General features: G+C 46.8%; 1 protein-coding gene across 1 annotated transcript in view; it reads right to left on the bottom strand.

The window, feature by feature from the left end:
* CCR9 (C-C motif chemokine receptor 9) overlaps positions 1 to 7,400 on the bottom strand; it is a 15,448-nt gene extending 8,048 nt beyond the window's left edge. The window contains exons 1-2 of the mRNA XM_007470239.1: positions 7,295 to 7,400; positions 1,329 to 1,373 (exon numbers count right to left, since the gene is read on the bottom strand). Of these exons, the coding sequence (XP_007470301.1) occupies positions 1,329 to 1,349 (21 nt within the window). The 5' untranslated portion in view covers positions 1,350 to 1,373; positions 7,295 to 7,400. The remainder of the gene's footprint in view (positions 1 to 1,328; positions 1,374 to 7,294) is intronic.
* Between the last annotated feature and the right edge of the window lie 11,217 nt (positions 7,401 to 18,617).

Below are 18,617 nucleotides of genomic sequence, written 5' to 3'. Positions count from 1 at the left end.
GGGGGAACCCAGTGAAGCCGTGACTCTGAGAGCACCCTCCAGGGCTCCTCCTCCTTTTAGCCACGAGACCTGGAGCCTTCCGTTCCTTCTCCCAGCTCGTTTCCTCATCTGTAAGCATGGCTCTGCCTTTACCGTGAGGCTGCAGGAAAGTGGCACCCTGGCTGGTTACTGGCACATGGCCAGTGCTCAGAAATGTGGCCACAGGGATGTCATGGCTATTTCCCAGGGTTGTAGCTACAGAGGTCCCATCTTGTCCCCATGTAGGTGGTGCTGGACACCTCTTGACCACAAAAGGTCATTACTGGGGTGCATTTTTCTTCCTCTCTGGAGCTGCCTTGCAGAGTCTGGATATCTTCCAAGATTCCAGAGGGTAAAACCAAACGACTGACAGTGTCAGCCCTGTTTCCAGCATCAGGGATGAAGAGCAAATTCTAACTCGGGAGAAACTAAGGGTCTAATTCTGGTTAGAAAAATAGAGACTGACCTCGTTACTTCACCAGGTCCAAAATAATTGTTGTTGTTGTTGTTGTTACGGGATACGCCATGTCGTATGCAATACTAAATATAATTAGCATATGATAAATAACTTTTTTGACATCAGGGGTGGCAACCACCAATCTCCACAGATGGTGGGAACCTACAGTGTACTGTGAGGGACAGTTTGTCAGCTCCACTAAGAAGGTTTGATTTCAATACCTACATGTAAAACCCAGATTCTTACTTTGAGAAAAGCAAAATTAAAACCTTTAGATATTTTTGTGAGCGTGTGTGAATATAACAAAAGCATAGGAATTTGATTTGATTCTATAATTAATTACATTTGACTATAAAATCACAAACAATTCTCCGATGACTTTACTCACTCACTTTTGTTGGCCTCTTTTCCTCTTTCAGAGAAATATATATCATTATGTGTTTTTTGTAAAGGCTACATAATGTTATGTAAGAAACAAAACTAACATGCCCACCGTGGGTCTTTTAAAAACAAACTAAATGGATTCTCTCTTGCCCTCTTTTGTCTGAGTTTCAGAACAGACACATGGGACAAAGACATCCTGAAGATCATACAACCCTCACCTATTAGTAAAATCTAAAATAGCATTTTCCTCTGTCCTCCCACATACCCCAAAGCTCTTCTAGCGCTTCGCGTTTGCAGAGCCCCCTGTGCTGGGCATCGACCACCTGTCCTGGGCACTGCTCAGCAGAGCTCTTACCCTGGGAAACCACAGAGAAATCCTTCCGCCACAATGGATTCCTTCCCACTCCCTGAAAAGAGGCCCCAAAATAGAGTGCATTTTGAGGAACCCGAGGGGCGTAGCTGTACTCACTGTGACTTCTGTGGGGACCATGGTGGGTCAGATGCAAGCTTGCTTCTAGAAAGAGAGGGCAAAAATCAAAAAGAGGACTGGCTCTTAACAGTAACAAGTACCTAAAGATGGCGATTAAGCATTAAATCTGTTTGTTCTCATGGAGAAAAAAGAAAATCCCAAGCAAGAGTTAGAGTCCATGTTATACGGATGTCAAGTCAAGCAGATTCCAAGTCCAGTCTAGATTTCAGTATCATCTTGGTTGTTAACCTAGAAATGAAAGAAACCTCTCCTTTGAGAGCCCTGTGTGGCTTTGACATCTTCCCAGCACGTCCTTTTAATCTTAGCCCTTTTTCTCTTGACTCAGCTTCTCTATCAGGTGCCACCTACCCCCATTTTATCCACCAAGGGACTCCAGAAGATGGCAGGACAGCAGTGACTTAAGAATGTGCTGGGCTGACTGCAGGGGAGGGGCCTCTGGGTAACCGGGTGGCAAGAACACAGGAGTGAGGTGGCGTCTGTCAGTATCAGTCCCTCTCCAGGAGAGGCCCCGTGCCCCAGCACCTACCTGTGTGCTCTGTTTACAGATTCAGGGCCTATTTACTCTGTACCCCAACTCCAGCAGGAAAAGGAAGTCCTGGGTTTGTTTGCCAAAGAAAAGGTATTTGTCTAATGCAAAGGGCCTCTGAGCTGAGATAAATCTCAGCTGTTGTTTTCCTGTGTTTTGAATCTCTGCAAAACCCACCCCTCTGTGACCAAGGGAACAACAGCTTGGCTCCCTTCAAGGAAGGGGTCTGTGCCCATATTTCCAAGAAACATGTTCAGCCCACCCCAAGCTTCTGGAAGGAAACATTCTCCTTCATAAATCCAACCCTAACCTGTTGGGCTTTTTTTTCATAACACGTTGTAACTGTCCCTGCTTTTCTAAAAGTGCAGTCGTTTTAAAAACATGACATGTGGGACAACCATTGTGGAAACCCGTTACACATACACCCTGTGATCTAACCATCCCACTCCTAAGTATTTACCTAAGAAAAATGCAAGCTTATATCCACACAAAGACTGACATATGAATGTTCATGGCAGCTTTATTTGTAATAGCCAACTACTGGAAATAGCTCAAATGTCCTTCAAGCATAGCTAACGGATAAGTCACTGTGGAATAGCCATACAGTGGAATTGGAACAGCTACTGATACACACAGCAACGTGGGTAAATAATTATGCTAAGAAGCCAGACCCCAAAAAGGTACATACTGTGTGATTCTACTTACAAAAAATTCTAGAAAATCTGAACTAATCAGTAATGACAGAAAGTAGATCAGTAATTTCATGGTGAGAGAGGGAAGGGGAGGACAGGGCAAGGCAGGAGGGGGATAAGAGCATGCCAGGAAGCCTTTGGGGTGAGAAGTGTGTTCACTATATTGATTATGTGATGGTTTCATAGTTGTATACATATGTCAGAACTTAGCTTCTGCCCTTCATATATGTGCAGTGTTTGTAGCTGGACCTCAATAAAGTGGTTAAAGTAGAGAAAGGAAGAACAGCAAGATCTGATGAAAACTTTGTTTTCGTCCCTTCTCAGAGTCATATCTGGTCATTAGCAGGCCAGGAGAAAGGCGGCCAGGGCTTCCTCCCTGCAACCTTCCTGCCAGTGGCTTCTCCACAGTGCCTTGGAGTGCCTTGTGCTGCTTTGTGGGAATTGAGGGCTCAGTATGAACTCATGTATTTTAGGGTTAGATGAGATTAGACAGACGATGATGATGATAGAGAGATAGATGATAGATAGGTCGATAGATAAATTTGTGTGGACACGTGCTATGTATTTGAGCATATTTCCTGGCTCTGTCTGCTGAGAGGACCTAAAAGCCATGACACACAGTAGAATGACCTTCTACTGCCCAGATCTTGGTTTCTAAATACCTTTCTCCCTGCCAAGAAACCAGGATTCCTTGGAGAAATGTCTGATTCCAGAGTTAGGGCAGGGAAACTATAAGATGAACCTGGGACAGATTTTTGCCACAGAAGGCAAGTGTTCAAAGACCGTGAGGACTTGTCAAAGGACATAGGCGCCAACTTGATGGGGTTCCACTAGCCAAATCTGAGGCCATTTAAGCATCAAATTGAATAATGATAGCAGTCTTTATAGAACATTCAATTAAATGAGGATCCATGAATCCATACTGATGAAAATAAATGAGTAAATACATGAGAAAAGTCATATCCTCTTACGGTGCCAACTAATAAGTACAGAATGAATAACGTAATTGGAAAATCACCAATGGATGATGAAATTAGTGGCTGAATGTTTGATGAGGAATTTACTTCATCTCAAAGCATCTCCCCCCAAATTACATATTGCCCCATTGACTTTATTGTTCTCTCTTTTTTTCTGAATCATGCTCTAAAAAAATAAAATCTTTGTAAAAAATTGCCCAGTTAAGTTTGAAAGATCTCAACTCAGCTCATTTAATTTTAATACAGCTTGGGTACTAGGGAGATGGTTTTTGAGACATTTGTTAGAAAACACTTCATATATTTCTAGTACCTGTGGCTTATGTCATTTCCTTTTAATTTGCATGAAGAGACTGAATATTAACTAGATAATATCTGAGAAAACAAATGCCCAAAGGAGGAAGTCACATGAAAGAATGGCTTTGGTTATAGTTATAGGTTGACAATAAGGATTGATGGTAATGATGTTGCTAAGAGTTTGGGGGAAAAGCCTCCACTCGGCAGTGGGGAGTGTAAATCGTTGTGACCTTTTTGGAGGGTTAAGCCGTATCTTTCAAAACATACAAAGCACAACAGCTCTGACTCAGCAGCTCATCTGCTGAAAACACATCCTCCTAGTAGTCGCACAAAGAACATAAAGATGCATATACAGGCATATATGTTGCAGCATTTTTTTTTTTTTTTTGTAGAACCAAAAAACTAGAAACAACCTACATATCTAGCAATAGTTAATGTTCTGATACATCCATTCAGTAAACCACATGTAGTCAGGACACAGAAGAAGATAGACCCCACACTGATACAAAGAGGTCAGCAAGATTATTATAGGTAAAAATGCAAGGTGTAGAAGCTTATGATGCATGACCTTTTTAGAAGTATATAAAGGGTTATACACTTCACAGCTGATCAGTACTGAAATGTTCTCTGGAAGGAGCTTGAACAAGGATGACCGGTGGAAAGTGAGACTTTCATTTTTTCCTTTAGGTTTTGTAAACTATTTAAATATTTTACTTTGTGCACGACATTCTATTTTAAGGGCTATCATAAAAATAACTTTTCAGCTTTAAAAAAAACAAAAAAAAGAAGCCCTAGTGCTCTTCCATTCTGTACACCTGTTTGCAAAACTTGTCCAAAGGAGGAACTCGTAGCCTCCTCCAGCTGGCCTGGAAAGCAGCACTGGAAGAGCAAATCTAGCAAGTAACTTGCTCAGGCTACTTTTTGCAGCTTTGGAATCCTACACTAGCTTTTTATAAAGGTTTTTCTTCCTTCCATTATAAAAGTGTTTCTGGCTCATAGAAGATTTGGAGAGAGCCCAAGAGTAAAACTAAAAACGAAATATATTCTTCCGTGGACCCACCACCTAGAGACACCGCTGAGAGCCTTTTCATCTATTCCTCTCTTCTCTTTGTCAGAATACTTTTTGTCTGTTTTATTCCCCAAGCTGCAAAGTCTCAGAGCTTGATTTCATTTTCTTCTCGCCCCTGAGAAGGAGAGAAAAACAGAGGGGGAAAACCCCACATGTGATAAAACACACTGAAAGCAAGGAACCTCTCAACCATCTGTTGGGAGAACACGAGCGTTGGACTCAGTGACGCCCCAAATCTGTCCCCTTGCTGCTCAGTGTGGCCTCATCCAGGGCAGTGCAGCTGCCTAATCTGAAAAGTCTGCTTGTGTTTCGAAGCTCAGTGGAGTGAGGTGGGGCTAGCACACTGGCCCCCATCTGCTCCTTGGTCCATCCTTTGCTGCCTGTGGGACCTCAGCAAGGAGTGACCTGCCCTCCCCCAGTCTTGGTTTCCTCCTCTGTAAAATGCACTTGATAGCCCAGCCTACTCCAAGGGCTTGTTTCGAGGGTCAAGCACAAGGCTGTGCATTAAGGCTCTTAGCGGAATGCAGAGAACTCTGCAACCGTGAGGGAGCAGTCTTCATCCCATAGCTTACTTGACACCAGATACACTTGCTTGGCTTAAACACTGTACAAGACATGATCCATGTCCTCAAGAAGCTCACATTCAAGTACAATGAATACATCATGACTGCAAATACCAATAATGGGAAATGCTATGAGATGATCTGGGAATTGGGAGAAGGAAGCTGGGTCTCTGGCGCTGGGGAAAATCCAGGAGGGCTTCATTGAGGAGGCGACATTTTTGCTGGCCCTTGCGTGCTGGAGAGTGTGGGGACATGCAGTGAGGGGACAGAACATGACTCCAGGGCAGGGAAACACAAAACATATCCACAAAGGCATGAACGCCAGAAAGCAGAAGGTATGTGCAGGGTCCTTAGAGGTAGGGAGTTGTTAAGTCTCCGAGAGTGGAAAGTGCCTATTAAAAAGTTAGCCTGGAGTCCATTAATATCTAACCATTATTTTTCTATTCTCTGCTGTCCTTAAAAGTAACCAACATGAAAATCAGCACGGAGTTGCTCGTAGTAGCCCCAGTGAATTGGATACCGATACTAAAGTGAGTCAGGAAGTCAGGTCCTGACTTTGATCTTTGTCCGACTTTGTGCAGGGAGGTTGGATCACCTCTCGCTTTTTTGTTTTTGTTTGGAAGCTCTGCCTTTTTCACCCTGCACGAAAGCAGGGACTCGGAGCTGTCTATCAGGCTATCTGCTGCCCCAGCCTGGGCCAGGTGCCCACCCCTCAGGCACTGTGCTGGGCTCGGGGCTGTGAGTGGGTTGCATGTGAGGGGGCTTCCGAACAGACGGACAGATATTGGAAAAAAAGAGACTGTCAAACTCCAGGTGCTGAAATGGCAGGTGAACTTTGTTGGCTGGGCGAGGGGAGGGAGAAGCGGGCCTCACCCGCTGGTGGCTGCCCCACATCCCAGCCCCGCACTCAGCAGCTGCTCCCCCGCAGTGCATCCAAGTAGTAAGAGCCAACTAAGAACTAAAGAGGGTGAGTGTGTTGACAGGACAAAACAGTAGTCACTGATGAGTCATTTAAAATAGGGTGGCTTCGCTTTTTTCTGATTATAAAGGAGTATATTCACAATGAACAACAACCAAAAAAAACAAAAAATCCCCCCAAAGCAAACATATATAATGAAGAAAATAAAAACCCCTCAAACACCTCTCTCCTAGGGTAGCCACTGTTCATTTTCTGAGATGCAGCCTTTTAGACATTTTCTCTGTAACACAATCTCACACACATGCACCCACCCACACACACTCTGAAAGGAAATCAGACTGCACAAACCGTTTTCTGTCTTTCTCTCTAGGGAACAGTCTTTCATGGACCACTTTATATGCCAGTTCAGTTTGAGGCCATATCACCATATTGGGTGGCTGCCAAGTGTTCCACTCTCCGGATTCTCTACAGTTCGTTTAACCAGTCGCCTCTCGGTGCAAAGTTGGCTTGTTTCCAGTTTTTCACTGCTACAGAGAATGCAGTGAAATGCATGCTCTCCCTGGGACAGTCTCTCAGACCCAGGGACCTCATCAGGGCTTCACTTTCCCAGCCCCTGGCCACCTTCTTGTGATCTGTGCCCCCTCCTGCTTCTCCCTCCTTTAAGGAGCAGATCACAGAACAGACTGCCTTGAACCCAAGCTGCACACATGTGGGTGGGAGGCTGTCCTGGAAGCCTGGCCAGGGTGCCAGCGGATTCACCTCTGCCTCCCTGGCAGCTTCTAGCCAAGTGCCTGGTTCTCAAGGCCACTGAGCAAACAAGTGGGTTTTAGAAGCCATCGTGGCAGCACACAACGGAGGACACGGGTGACACTGGGACGGGGAGGAGGAGGAAGGGCGATACTCACGGTGGAGGGCAGCGTGTGAGGCTCCTGGAGGAGGCCACCCCGCCAGCTCCGGGTCTGGGGAAGGGGCTGGCCTGCCGTCTGCCTGGGACGAGGGGCAAGCCTTCTGTGAGCTCTGAGCAGGCAGCTACCCGATGAAAACACCAGAAAGGAAGCCAGGCCACCCCTGCCTGTGCTGTCACTGGTGGGGTGGCCAGGAGGGTGGGGAGAGGGGAGTCACCAGCTGCCGCTTCCAGTGCTCAGCTGAGTCGGTGATCTGCAACCAGAAATGAAAAGCAGAGAAATTCTGGGTTAAGGAAAACCGTCTTCTCTGAAGGCGCACATACAGATTGATCATCTGAGAACAGTTTCTTTTCCTAGACAGCATGGCTACTTTCAGGAAATGGGGAAATGGAGAGTCCCATCCAGAGAGGTCAGCCTTTTCTGGCAGGCTAAAGTGTGTACCTTTATAAGATCTCTTTGGGTGGCGTTGTCTGAACAGGCCTGCATGGGGTTATCACCAGCACTGTGCATCCCAATGTAACCCTTTTGGCCTTAGATATACCTAAACCCCTACAGCTGTGCTGTCTAATGCTGTAGCTGTTAGTCACATGTGCCTATTTAAATTTAAATTGTTTAAAATGTGACTGGTTCCTTAGTCACACTAGCCACATTTCAAGTGCTCGACAGCCATGTGTAGCTGTGGCTACCGTAGTGGACGGCACAGGTGCAGAGCAGACCCATCACCTCTGAAGTTCCATCGAATGGCGCCCCTTTATTAGAAGGTCATGTACGTGACACATATAGGGGAATACAGGGAGTGTTGGAGAACCAGAAACACCTTAAAACCTGGGTCAAATACAGTAAGATTTTATTTTGACGTGACCACTATCCATCAGATAGATTAACATCAAGGATGCATTTCATCTTATTAATCGTGGGTGCTTAGGTGAAATTTTGAAAACGCCTAAACAAATACATGTTATATTTTTAACAGAGTCACAGAGGAAGTCTTCACCAGCCATGGCTATGGTGGGGCCTTCGATCATGACACAGTTGCACCCCCTCTGGGTCCCAGGGCCAGGCGCTGTGCCTGGCATTTGAGGGGCGTTTAGGGAATAATTGTGGAAGAGAAGCTGCAGCCCACAACCTCTGACGTCCATAGCAGAAAAAAGACCCAAGTTGATTCCTTGTTGTCATTACGGCAAAGACCTATTTTTTAGATTTGTTCTGGGGAAAAATCACAACTACACTGCAGTGGAGACTCATTTCATCTTTTCAGTATACTTACCATCCTGTGGCCTTCCTTGGTGGTGCTCTCCTAGGCACATGGCCCGCCAATCACTGTTAATTCCTACAGAACAAAGCAATGCACAAGATGCAGCTTGATTTATTATCTTATTGTCTAAATGGAAAGGCCAACGAATAGCCCATATGAAAGGTACAGAGCAGTGAGCAGTAAGAATGAAAGCAGTGGTTGATTCAGCAGCCTCGAGGGAGCTGTGAATTCCCTTACTTCGTCCACATTCATTGAACATCGTGTCTAAAACGGCACATGACTGAGAATCAGCCAGATGCTCTCGCCTCTCACTTCTCCCTCTGAATTGGCAAATAATGACAGAGAAGGACGGGGCAATAGGACGGGTGAAAATGCTCCCTTAGCTGATTTCTGGGTGTCTCGGCAGAGAGAGTAGTGAAGCTGCTTCTCTCTTGTGTCTGTTGGGACCTGGGAAAGCTTCCAGGAGGCTGACGCACACACTGCAGGTGCCAGAGCCCTGGGTGAGGAAGATGCTGTACTTTCTGCCTCCTCTTGACTCAAGCTGCTTCTTCACCAGGTGCAGGCATCCCAAGTAGACACTGCTTTGCCCACCAGATGGCTGGTGAGCCTGGTGGGAAGAAGGGAATTGGGGGAGGTGGTCGGGGAGGAAGAGAAGGGGTACCTATGCTGTTGTGGGGAGATGCCCTCTTCCGTGTGGCCCCTCCCCTGCCCCCATGGTCCAGGTGTTCTGGAACTTGGTCCAGAAGTTCTGGATGAGCTGCTTTAGAACTCCCAGGTCCCCTCCCCTGGGCTGCAAAGGAGGCATGAGGCTGGAAGATGCAAGGAGGTGGTAGAGAGAATTTCTGATTTCTCTAAGGAGCCTATAGGACAAATGGGATTCCTTTTGCTGTCATTCAGTTTGGGTTCATTCCTTGGAGGGAATGCCCCATTCTTTTGTTTTGTTTCTTTTTTGTTTGTTTGCTTTCCTGTGTTTCTCTCTCTGCAAGTAGAATTCAGAGCCGGGTGATTATGGGAGGTTACCAGTTCCCTTTTGCAGCGGGGATTTCTCCTTTTGCATTCTCACCTAGATGAGTTCTAGAGGGCAGGGTGGTGCGTGCAGGCCCTCTGGGTCCCAGGGCCCAGGACTGAGCCTGGAGTTCAGGGTCACCGAGGGACTAATTGTGGAATGGTAGCTGTAGCCCTGAGGTAGTCTGATGTCTACCTCAGAGGAAAGGCCCAAGTTGACTTTGGCTCAGGGGCCAGTGGGAGAGCCACGTCTGGGTTCTCCCGTGGTCGTCCTCACATTCCAAGTGTCTGGCATGATCTCTGGCAGAGAATAAATGAGTTTTGCTTCAGTCCTCTACTGTCCAGGTTCTCTATATCTAAGTCTCAATTTGTAGTCTTGTTCTTCCTGAACCTTCGGTACATATTAAGAAAGTCAGATCCGGGGCAAACTTCCGAGGAGTTAAATTCATAAGGACTTTCCCCACTAACTCCGTTAGTGGGGAGGTCTTGGCGTAGTTGCAGCTCAGCAGCACATTCCGGGAGCTTATTAATCATCTCTTGACTACATTAATGAAAAAAACAAACCTCATCTAAGTCCTGGGAATCTAGAGCAATGCCATCCTTTAGAGCTTTCTACAAGGTGGTGGAAATGTCCTGTATCTGCACTGTTCATTGCCCGGCTGCCAGCCACACGTAGCTCACGAGCACGTAAGCTGCGGTTGGTGTGCCTGAGAAGCTGATTTTTCTAAATTTTATCTCATTGCAATTGGTTTGAATTTAGATGTAAATAAATAGTACACACAGCACGGTAGTGCACAGTATAGGTCTAGACTGACCCACATTTCAGCAGCTAGTAATCTCCGCCTTAGCAAGAGATTTAGGGTGGCTGACTCTGCAGTACAGTGCGGGGCCGCTCTCCTCTCCCAGCGGGCAGAGGGGCTTGAAGGGCAGCTTGTCCCTCCCCAGGAGGCTTAAAGTCAGTTCAGACTTTTCCAGGACACCTGTAGATTCCTTAAATTCTTCATGTGTTGTGGTTAGCAATTAAAACCATTAAAGGACAAGAAGGAGGAAAAAGTAGTCGTTTTTGCTAATATCAGGTCCCATGAATAGCCACTGAAGGTTGGGAAGCAACTCAGGAGACAGTTGTCGGAGGCAGAGAGCTGGGGGGAAGAGTGGTCCACAGCATGCACAGCAGTAGGAATGAAAGGAATGGGAGAGACATGGCCATGTGACCCACAGGAGCTGGCAAATGATGGGATGTTGCAGGAGGGGGAAGCAAGATCGTTCAGAGGCCCTGGAAAGACTTGGGTGCCTTTAATAGAGAGGGCAGGCGAGGGGAGGTGTTGGTTTTATAAGATAGTGGTACATTTAGCATCGGATGTGCTACAGTTAACGTACCGAAGTGAAGGTATCTGGAGGCCAGAGAGGTCAGGAGTTCACTGTGTGGCTGCCAAGTTCTTGTAGAACACGTGCTATTTATAAAGGAAATAAACATCATCCACACCTCCTGAGGTTTTGTGCTCACAGCATGTGAATCATGAGACCAGTTGCAGGATTTCTGATTTCATTTGCACCATGTATTTATGATAAAAACTAGCCCTTCTGCCCTGGCATGCTTTATCTGACTGGAAGATCTCACGTGAGTCCTTCATTCAACATCTGTTTGCCAAGTTCCTGCTCTGTGCCAGCACTGATCTAAAAGCTAGGGATGGAGCAGTAAACAAGCCCAAAAATATCACGTTAAATGACAGAATTAAAGCAGAGAGTTGAGGGCTGCTCACACCGGGTGGTTAGGAAGGGCTCGCTGAAGAGGTGACACTTAGGACCCGGATTATAAGTTCCCCTAAGGTGAAGATTGGGGTAACCATTCCCAGCAGAGGGAACAGGTGGCAGGAGGAGCTTGGTGTGTCCAAGGATGAGAAGACCAATATGCTGGGGGACAGAGACATGGGAGGCGGCCGGAGAAATAGGAGGGGTCCAGTGGCATGGGGACTTGAGGCCCGCGTCCGTAGTGTTGATCTGATGCCAGGTGTGATGGAAGCCACCGAAGGGATCTATGTAGGCAATGGCACAATCCGACTTCCATTCCTAAGAGATCGCTGGCTGCTGTGTGGGAAACTTCAGGGAAAAACAGCAAAACCTCATGGTCTCTCTGCAGGCTGTCTCAGCGTGAACTCCCGCCGGCCAGAATCAGCTCACTGGATTCTAGCTTCCCCTTAGCTGGGCCACTGTCCATCCTCCCACTTCCGCCTCTAGGTAGGCCTCAGGGCAAGTTCAGGGCACTTATGTCCCTCTCTCCCTCCCGACAGCCCAGGTGGAGGAACCGTCAGGGAACTTTTGCAGTGATGATGACAATTATGCAGCAAGATTCCCGATGGCCTTTTTAGAAAACAAACAGACATTCTTTTTTAGAGCAGTTTTAGGTTCACGGCAAAATCGAGTGGAAGGTACAGAGAATTCCCACGTATCCCCCTGTTGCTTCACCACGTATATGCACCAGAATGGTATATTTATAACAACTGATGAACCTATGTCAACGTATCATTATCACCCAAAGTCTGTAGTTTACATGAGGGTTCACTCTTGGTGTTGTACATTCTCTGGGTTTTGACAAATGTGTAATGGCATGTATCCACCATTATAGTATCATACAGAATAGTCTGCTGCCCTAAAAATCCTCTGTGTTCCACCTATTCATCCCTCCCTCCCCCTAACCTCTGGCAACCAGTGATCTTTTTACTGTCTCCATAATTGCCAGAATGTCATATAGTTGGACTCATACAATGTGTACCCTTTTCAGATTGGCTTCTTTCACTTTGTAATATTCATTTAAGTTTCCTTCACGTCTTTTCATGGCTGGATAACTTCTTTTTTTAGCGCTGAGTAATATTTCTTGTCATTCACCTACTGAAGGCCATCTTGGGTGCTTTCAAGTTTCGGCAGTTATAAACATCCATGTGTAGGTTTTTGTGTGGACATAAGTTTTGAACTCCTTTGGGTAAATACCAAGGAGCTGGATTGCTGGTTTGTATGGGGAAAAGAGCATGTGTGGTTTTGTGAGAGGCTTCCAAACTGTCTTCCAAAGTGGCTGTGCCAATTTTTTTTTTTTTTTTTGGCGGTACGCGGGCCTCTCACTGCTTTGGCCTCTCCCGTTGCGGAGCACAGGCTCCGGACGCGCGGGCTCAGCGGCCATGGCTCACGGGCCCAGCCGCTCCGCGGCATGTGGGATCTTCCCGGACCGGGGCACGAACCCGCGTCCGCTGCATCGGCAGGCGGACTCTCAACCACTGCGCCACCAGGGAAGCCCCTGGCTGTACCATTTTGCATTCCCATCAGCCATGCGTGAGAGCTTCTCCCACTCCACGTCCTTGCCAGCCTTTGTTGTTTTGTCAGTGTTCCGGATTTTGGCCATTCTCATAGGTATGTGGTGGTATCTTATGGTTTTTTTAATTTGCATTTCCCTGATGACATATGATAAAGAGCATCTGTTCATATGATTATTTGCCATCTCTATATCTTTTGGGTGAGGTGTCTGATAAGGCCCTTGGCCCATTTCTTAATCAGGTTTTTTGTTTGTTTGTTTGTTTTTAAACTGGTGAGCTTTAGAGGTTCTTTGTATATTTTGGATAACAGTCCTTTACCAGGTGTGTCTTCTGCAAATATGTTCTCCCAGTCTGTGGCTTGTCTTCTCATTCTCTTGACATTGTCTTTTGCAGAGCAGTTTTGTTTTTTTTTTTTAGATGTTGGGGGTAGGAGTTTATTAATTCATTAATTTATTTTTGCTGTGTTGGGTCTTCGTTTCCGCGCGAGGGCTTTCTCTAGTTGTGGCGAGCGGGGGCCACTCTTCATCGCAGTGCGTGGGCCTCCTACTGTCGCGGCCTCTCTTGTTACGGAGCACAGGCTCCAGACGCGCAGGCTCAGTAGTTGTGGCTCACGGGCCTAATTGCTCCGCGGCATGTGGGATCCTCCCAGACCAGGGCTCGAACCCGTGTCCCCTGCATCAGCAGACAGATTCTCAACCACCGCGCCACCAGGGAAGCCCGGGCAGAGCAGTTTTTAATTTTAATGAAGTCTAGCTTTTCAGCTCTTTCTTTCATGGATTGTGCCTTTGGTGTTATATCTAAAAAGTCATCACCTACCGGGCTTCCCTGGTGGCGCGGTGGTTGAGAGTCCGCCTGCCGATGCAGGGGACGCGGGCAGCAGCTTAACAACTGTGTACCAAAATGCTACCCAAAGGGCTGGTCCTGGTGAAATAAGGAGCTTATGCCAGAACATAAACTAAATGCACCACCACTTCTTTCGTTGACAGTCTTGCTACCAAAAAAAAAAAAAAAAAAAGTCATCACCTATCCAAGGTCATCCAGATTTTCTAGTGTTGTCTTCCGGGAGCTTTGCATTTTACATTTAGATCTGAGATCCATTTTGAGTTAATTTTTGTGAAGGGTGTAAGGCCCATGTCTAGGTTCATTTTTTTGCACGTGGATGTCTTATTGTTCTGGCACCATTTGTTAAAAAGACTATCTTTGCTCCATTGTATTTCCTTTGCTCCTTTGTCAAAGATCAGTCGACTATTCATGGGGGTCTATTTCTGAGCTCTCTATTCTGTTCCCTTGATCTATTTGTCTCTTTTTTCACCCATACCACACTATCTTGATTACCAAAAGCCTTTTTAAATTTGGAGGCTTCTTGTGACCCTAAAAATCAGTCCATTAAACTTTTAATTCTTCTTTTCCTGTGAGAAATGTAAATAAAGAATAGACCTCTATTCCCCAGCCTCATCCTGCCCCCAGTTTTCTTTATGATGTTGACTCTCACCCTGTCCCTGACCCCGCACTGCATTGAGACTTGGTCATTTTTTCAAAAGCTTGAAGCTGGTGTTTTTAAAAAGTCAGAAAATTTCCATAGCATTAAACTAGCTGTGTCAAAGTTTCAAAATGGCCACATCAAAACAACCTCATCAAAGGTCAGTTCTCTCTCATGGAGGCCCGGGGAAGAGTTTCTTCATGGGGGGCAGTTAACCTGAGGCCTCCAGTCTGATGCTTCCTCTGTAAAGTCACACGCACGCTGAACCCACAGGTGCTGACTGAATTTCTACCTGCTGGACGTGGAGAAACATGAATTAAGACCCCATCACAGGCTTCAGCTTGCTCACAGGTTTCCATCTGAGAAATAACAGCCCGCTTTTCAATATTAGCCACATTTGGGGGAAAAAAAAATATGCCCCCAAAACAATGTAGAGCAGCTTTCCCAGACTTGAGTCTTGTGGCCCAGAGATGTGGGTGAGTATTCAGCAAAAGGTAAAATTCTTTGCAAAACAGGCAAAGCAGCACATCTAAGGTTCTGAGCCATTCTGCAGGAAAGACACCTGCTTGCTATCTTTTAAACTTGGAATTTGGTTTTAGTAGTGTCAAATATTTTATTCGACACACCTCAGGCTATAGGAGCCGGGACCCCCTTTCCCCCTCCGTCTTGTGTTGATGAGACCTTTCCCCCTATGTTTGAGATTACACAAGAGGGAGACAGCTGCTGTCTTGGCTTCTACCTCCACCGTCTTGCGTGCAGGGGGCTCTGCCGAGAGGCTGGGGGATAATTCCACTTCCACCCGATGACCCGCCCTTCCTTTCTGTTGTTGCTAAATCTCAAAGATTTAGCTCATTTCTCTTTCTGGTTTTTTTTTTTTTAAAGATTTATTTATTTATTTTTGGCTGCGTTGGGTCTTCATTGCTGCGCACGGGCTTTCTCTAGTTGCGGCAAGAGGGGGCTGCTCTTCATTGCGGTGCACAGGCTTCTCATTGCAGTGGCTTCTTTTGTTGCGGAGCATGGGCTCTAGATGTCCGGGCTTCAGTAGTTGTGGCTCGCGGGCTCTAGAGCGCAGGCTCAGTAGTTGTGGTGCACGCGCTTAGTTGCTCCGCGGCATGTGGGGTCTTCCCAGACCAGGGCTCGAACCCGTGTCCCCTGCATTGGCAGGCAGATTCTTAACCACTGCGCCACCAGGGAAGTCCCTCTCTTTCTGTTTTAAGGCAACTATCAACTAATTTATTGAATTTCCCTCCATCCCTGGGAATGGTCAAGGAAGAGAGTGAAAGTTCTATCAGCAGAACAGGGTTGGGATGACCGGCCATGACTCTGTGACCCAGGGCAAGAGACTTCCCTTATCTCTAAAACATGGTGACAGTCCCCCCCACCCCCGCCCTGACTGCTATGAGGGTTAAAAAGCTACTGTAAGAAAGGAGCCAGGAAGGGCCTGGCACTTAGCACATGCTCAGTGGGCAGTACTTTTTATTGAAGGGGGTCATCCTGATGTTATGGCCATGTCTGAGGTCTGTCCAGTTCTACACTTACTTACAGGGTGGCCTTTGTCTCAGAGCCTCAGTTTCCTCTTTAGTAGAACAGGACATTAATACCTATTCCTTAAGGTTGCTATCAGTGTTGCTATCTGAGAGACTGGCATTCGGGAGGTGCCAAAGCAAAAATACTCGTCCTTTTTTTGATAAAAAGACTTCATTTCTAAACACTACAGAGAAATCTGGTAAATAACAATGCAGGAACATCATTCAAATTCAACTGAATTAACAGGTTTGCTTTGCTATCTCACCCTGGGTCCCCTTCCTAATGACTTCTCTTCTTAACGGTTCCGAAGCCTCTGAGGGCTTTCTTGGGGTTTTCTCTCCTGTTACTGGGGGAGAATGGCTCAGGCATCCTCTTGACTGAGATCCCCACTCTTCTCCAGAGAAAGAGGAAATAAATAAATGTCCTGAGCCCCCAGTTTGTGCCAAGAGCTTTACAAACATCACCTTATGTAATCCCTTAATAAGTATATAAGATAGAGTGTATCCTTTTTAAATATAAGGAAGGAGAGTCTTTGAGCAGCTAACTGAATTTCCCAAGAAGGGCTCTAAAGGAAATAAGCAAGGTGTATCAGTTAGCTCTTGCTGCATAAGGAGCCACTGCGTAATTTAGTGGCTTAAAACAATGACTGTTACTTAATTCATGATTCTGTAAGTTGCAATTTAAGCTGGGCTCAGCTGGCCAGTTCTTGTCTCGGGCAACATCAGCTAACTTTAGCTGGACCTGCTCATGCAGCTGTGGTCAGCTAACAAGTTGATGAGGGCTGGCTGTCTAGGACGGCCATAGCTCTCATCTGTGTGGTCTCCCATCCTCCTCCTGGGTCACCTGGGTCTGTGTATGTGCTGATGATAAGGTTCCGAGGGGTGGCGGGAGACAGAGAATGCGCGTGAGCGGAAGTACACAAGGTCTGGGCTCAGAGCTGGCACACCGTCACTTCTGTCACATCTGTTGGTTAAAGCAAGGCACAAGGTCAGCCTAGATTCGGGGGGTGGGGAGATATCCGCCTCTTGATGGGAAGAACCACAAACTCCATGTCAAAGGATACGGAAGGAGGGAGACCATTAATTAGGAACTTCAATGAAATTAATCTCCCACACAAGGTGATGTGATAAAGGGTGGCTGGGTCATGGGAAAGGGAGAGGATGGGGCTACTTCCAGTGGGCGAACAGGGAAGGCTTCTCTGAGGAGGTGACGTTTATACTGAAGTATGAAGAGGAAGAGCCATCCCAAGACACGGGTAGGAGCTTCCCCTAAGATGGAGTTATAAAATGTACAATCCCCAGGGCAAAACATCCATATCCTGCAGACAGACCTGTTGGATAAACATATATTAAATAAAGGACCTAACAGCAGGCACACAGGAGAGCAACGTAGCATAAACAGCACCAAAACGCTCATGCCTTCACCTCCCTCCACCCCCAAATGGCTACTGAAAGCCTGAGGGTGTTTTCAGTGGCCTATTTTCACAAAGTAGCTTTGGTTCCTTAGAGAAAATCGCCTCCTAAAATGGGGATGTGGGAGGGAGGAGGAAGCAGAGGGGAGTGTGCATGTAGAATGAAGACAGGAGGGAACAGCCAGAAAGAGGGAGCTGGAAAGACAAGCGTAGAAAAATCTCTGGCACGTGGGAAGCCCTTACAAGTACCTGTAGAATCCATGAACGGATGACGTCACTGTGGCATAAGATAAAGCAAATTCCAAGTCATTAATATAAGACAGAATAGGAAAATGCCATGAGATAAGGATATGTGTTTGTGGGTGGGTGGGCGCACGCACGCATAATGGAGGAATCAGGGGGATAAAGGGAAGCAGAGGACGACATCTCTGCTGATGCGGGCAGAGAAGCTAAGTGTCTTCAGAAGGTTGTGTTACAGTTTGAGCTTTGGGCGGTGGGCGGTACTTCAACAGATGACATGGAAGCCCGTGGGGAGGAGATTGCAGGAGGCAAGGCACGGTATTTAGGAGGCATGAATGGCTTGAGGAATGCTCAGAGGCTGGACGGGTTGGTTTTTCTTTGACTCTGGGGAAGGAGTAAAGTAAGTGGGGGTAGGGAGCTCTTCCAGAGAAAGGGGGCCTCGGTAAAATATCCGTTACAGGGAGCTTTGGGAGGAGACACAGAGGATTATTATGAGCAAGATGTTATAAGAAAAGAAAGGCAATTCAGAACTCCTCAGTGATAGCCTTGAGTTATTAGCCACTTTCACAAAGGACGGAAACACAGCTTACTCCAAGCCTGTTTTCGAAAAATGGCTGGAGCCTTTCCTATCGAAGTTTTTTAAACAATATTTAAAAACAGAGGGTTCAAGGGATTACGCCACCCAGATGCAGCTCTTTGCCCCACACCACACCCCATCTCTGGAGTTTATCCTTGTTTGTTCCATGACCTCCTCCACAGAACCGACCACAGAGAGGCTGGATCCCCTGCCGCCTTCCTCCTCGGCCCCTCTGTGCCCCGTAAGTGCCCTGTTCTCTCAAGCCCACAGGTTTCAGCTTTCACCCAGGAAGATGCCCTGTGGAGATAAGTTCCCCTGCGGTTGAGAGTGAGTCGTGAGCCCAGGTCTGCCAACTCCTTGCTACCACCTTGTTGTTCCTCTGTCTCTGTCACTACCACCGTCGATGAGCCCCTCAGATAACCCCAGACGAGGGCCACAGACTGACATCACTTCCTTAGGTGGGCAACAGATGAGCAGGAGCCCAGATCCCAAGCTCCCACCATAGGAAAGATTTCTACGGGAAAGA

This window comes from Lipotes vexillifer, unplaced genomic scaffold (genome assembly GCF_000442215.2).
Source record: "Lipotes vexillifer unplaced genomic scaffold, Lipotes_vexillifer_v1.1 scaffold942, whole genome shotgun sequence".
Lineage (NCBI taxonomy): Eukaryota > Metazoa > Chordata > Mammalia > Artiodactyla > Lipotidae > Lipotes > Lipotes vexillifer.
Note: the sequence above shows the minus strand (reverse complement) of the source record. Positions and strands in the feature narration are given on the sequence as shown.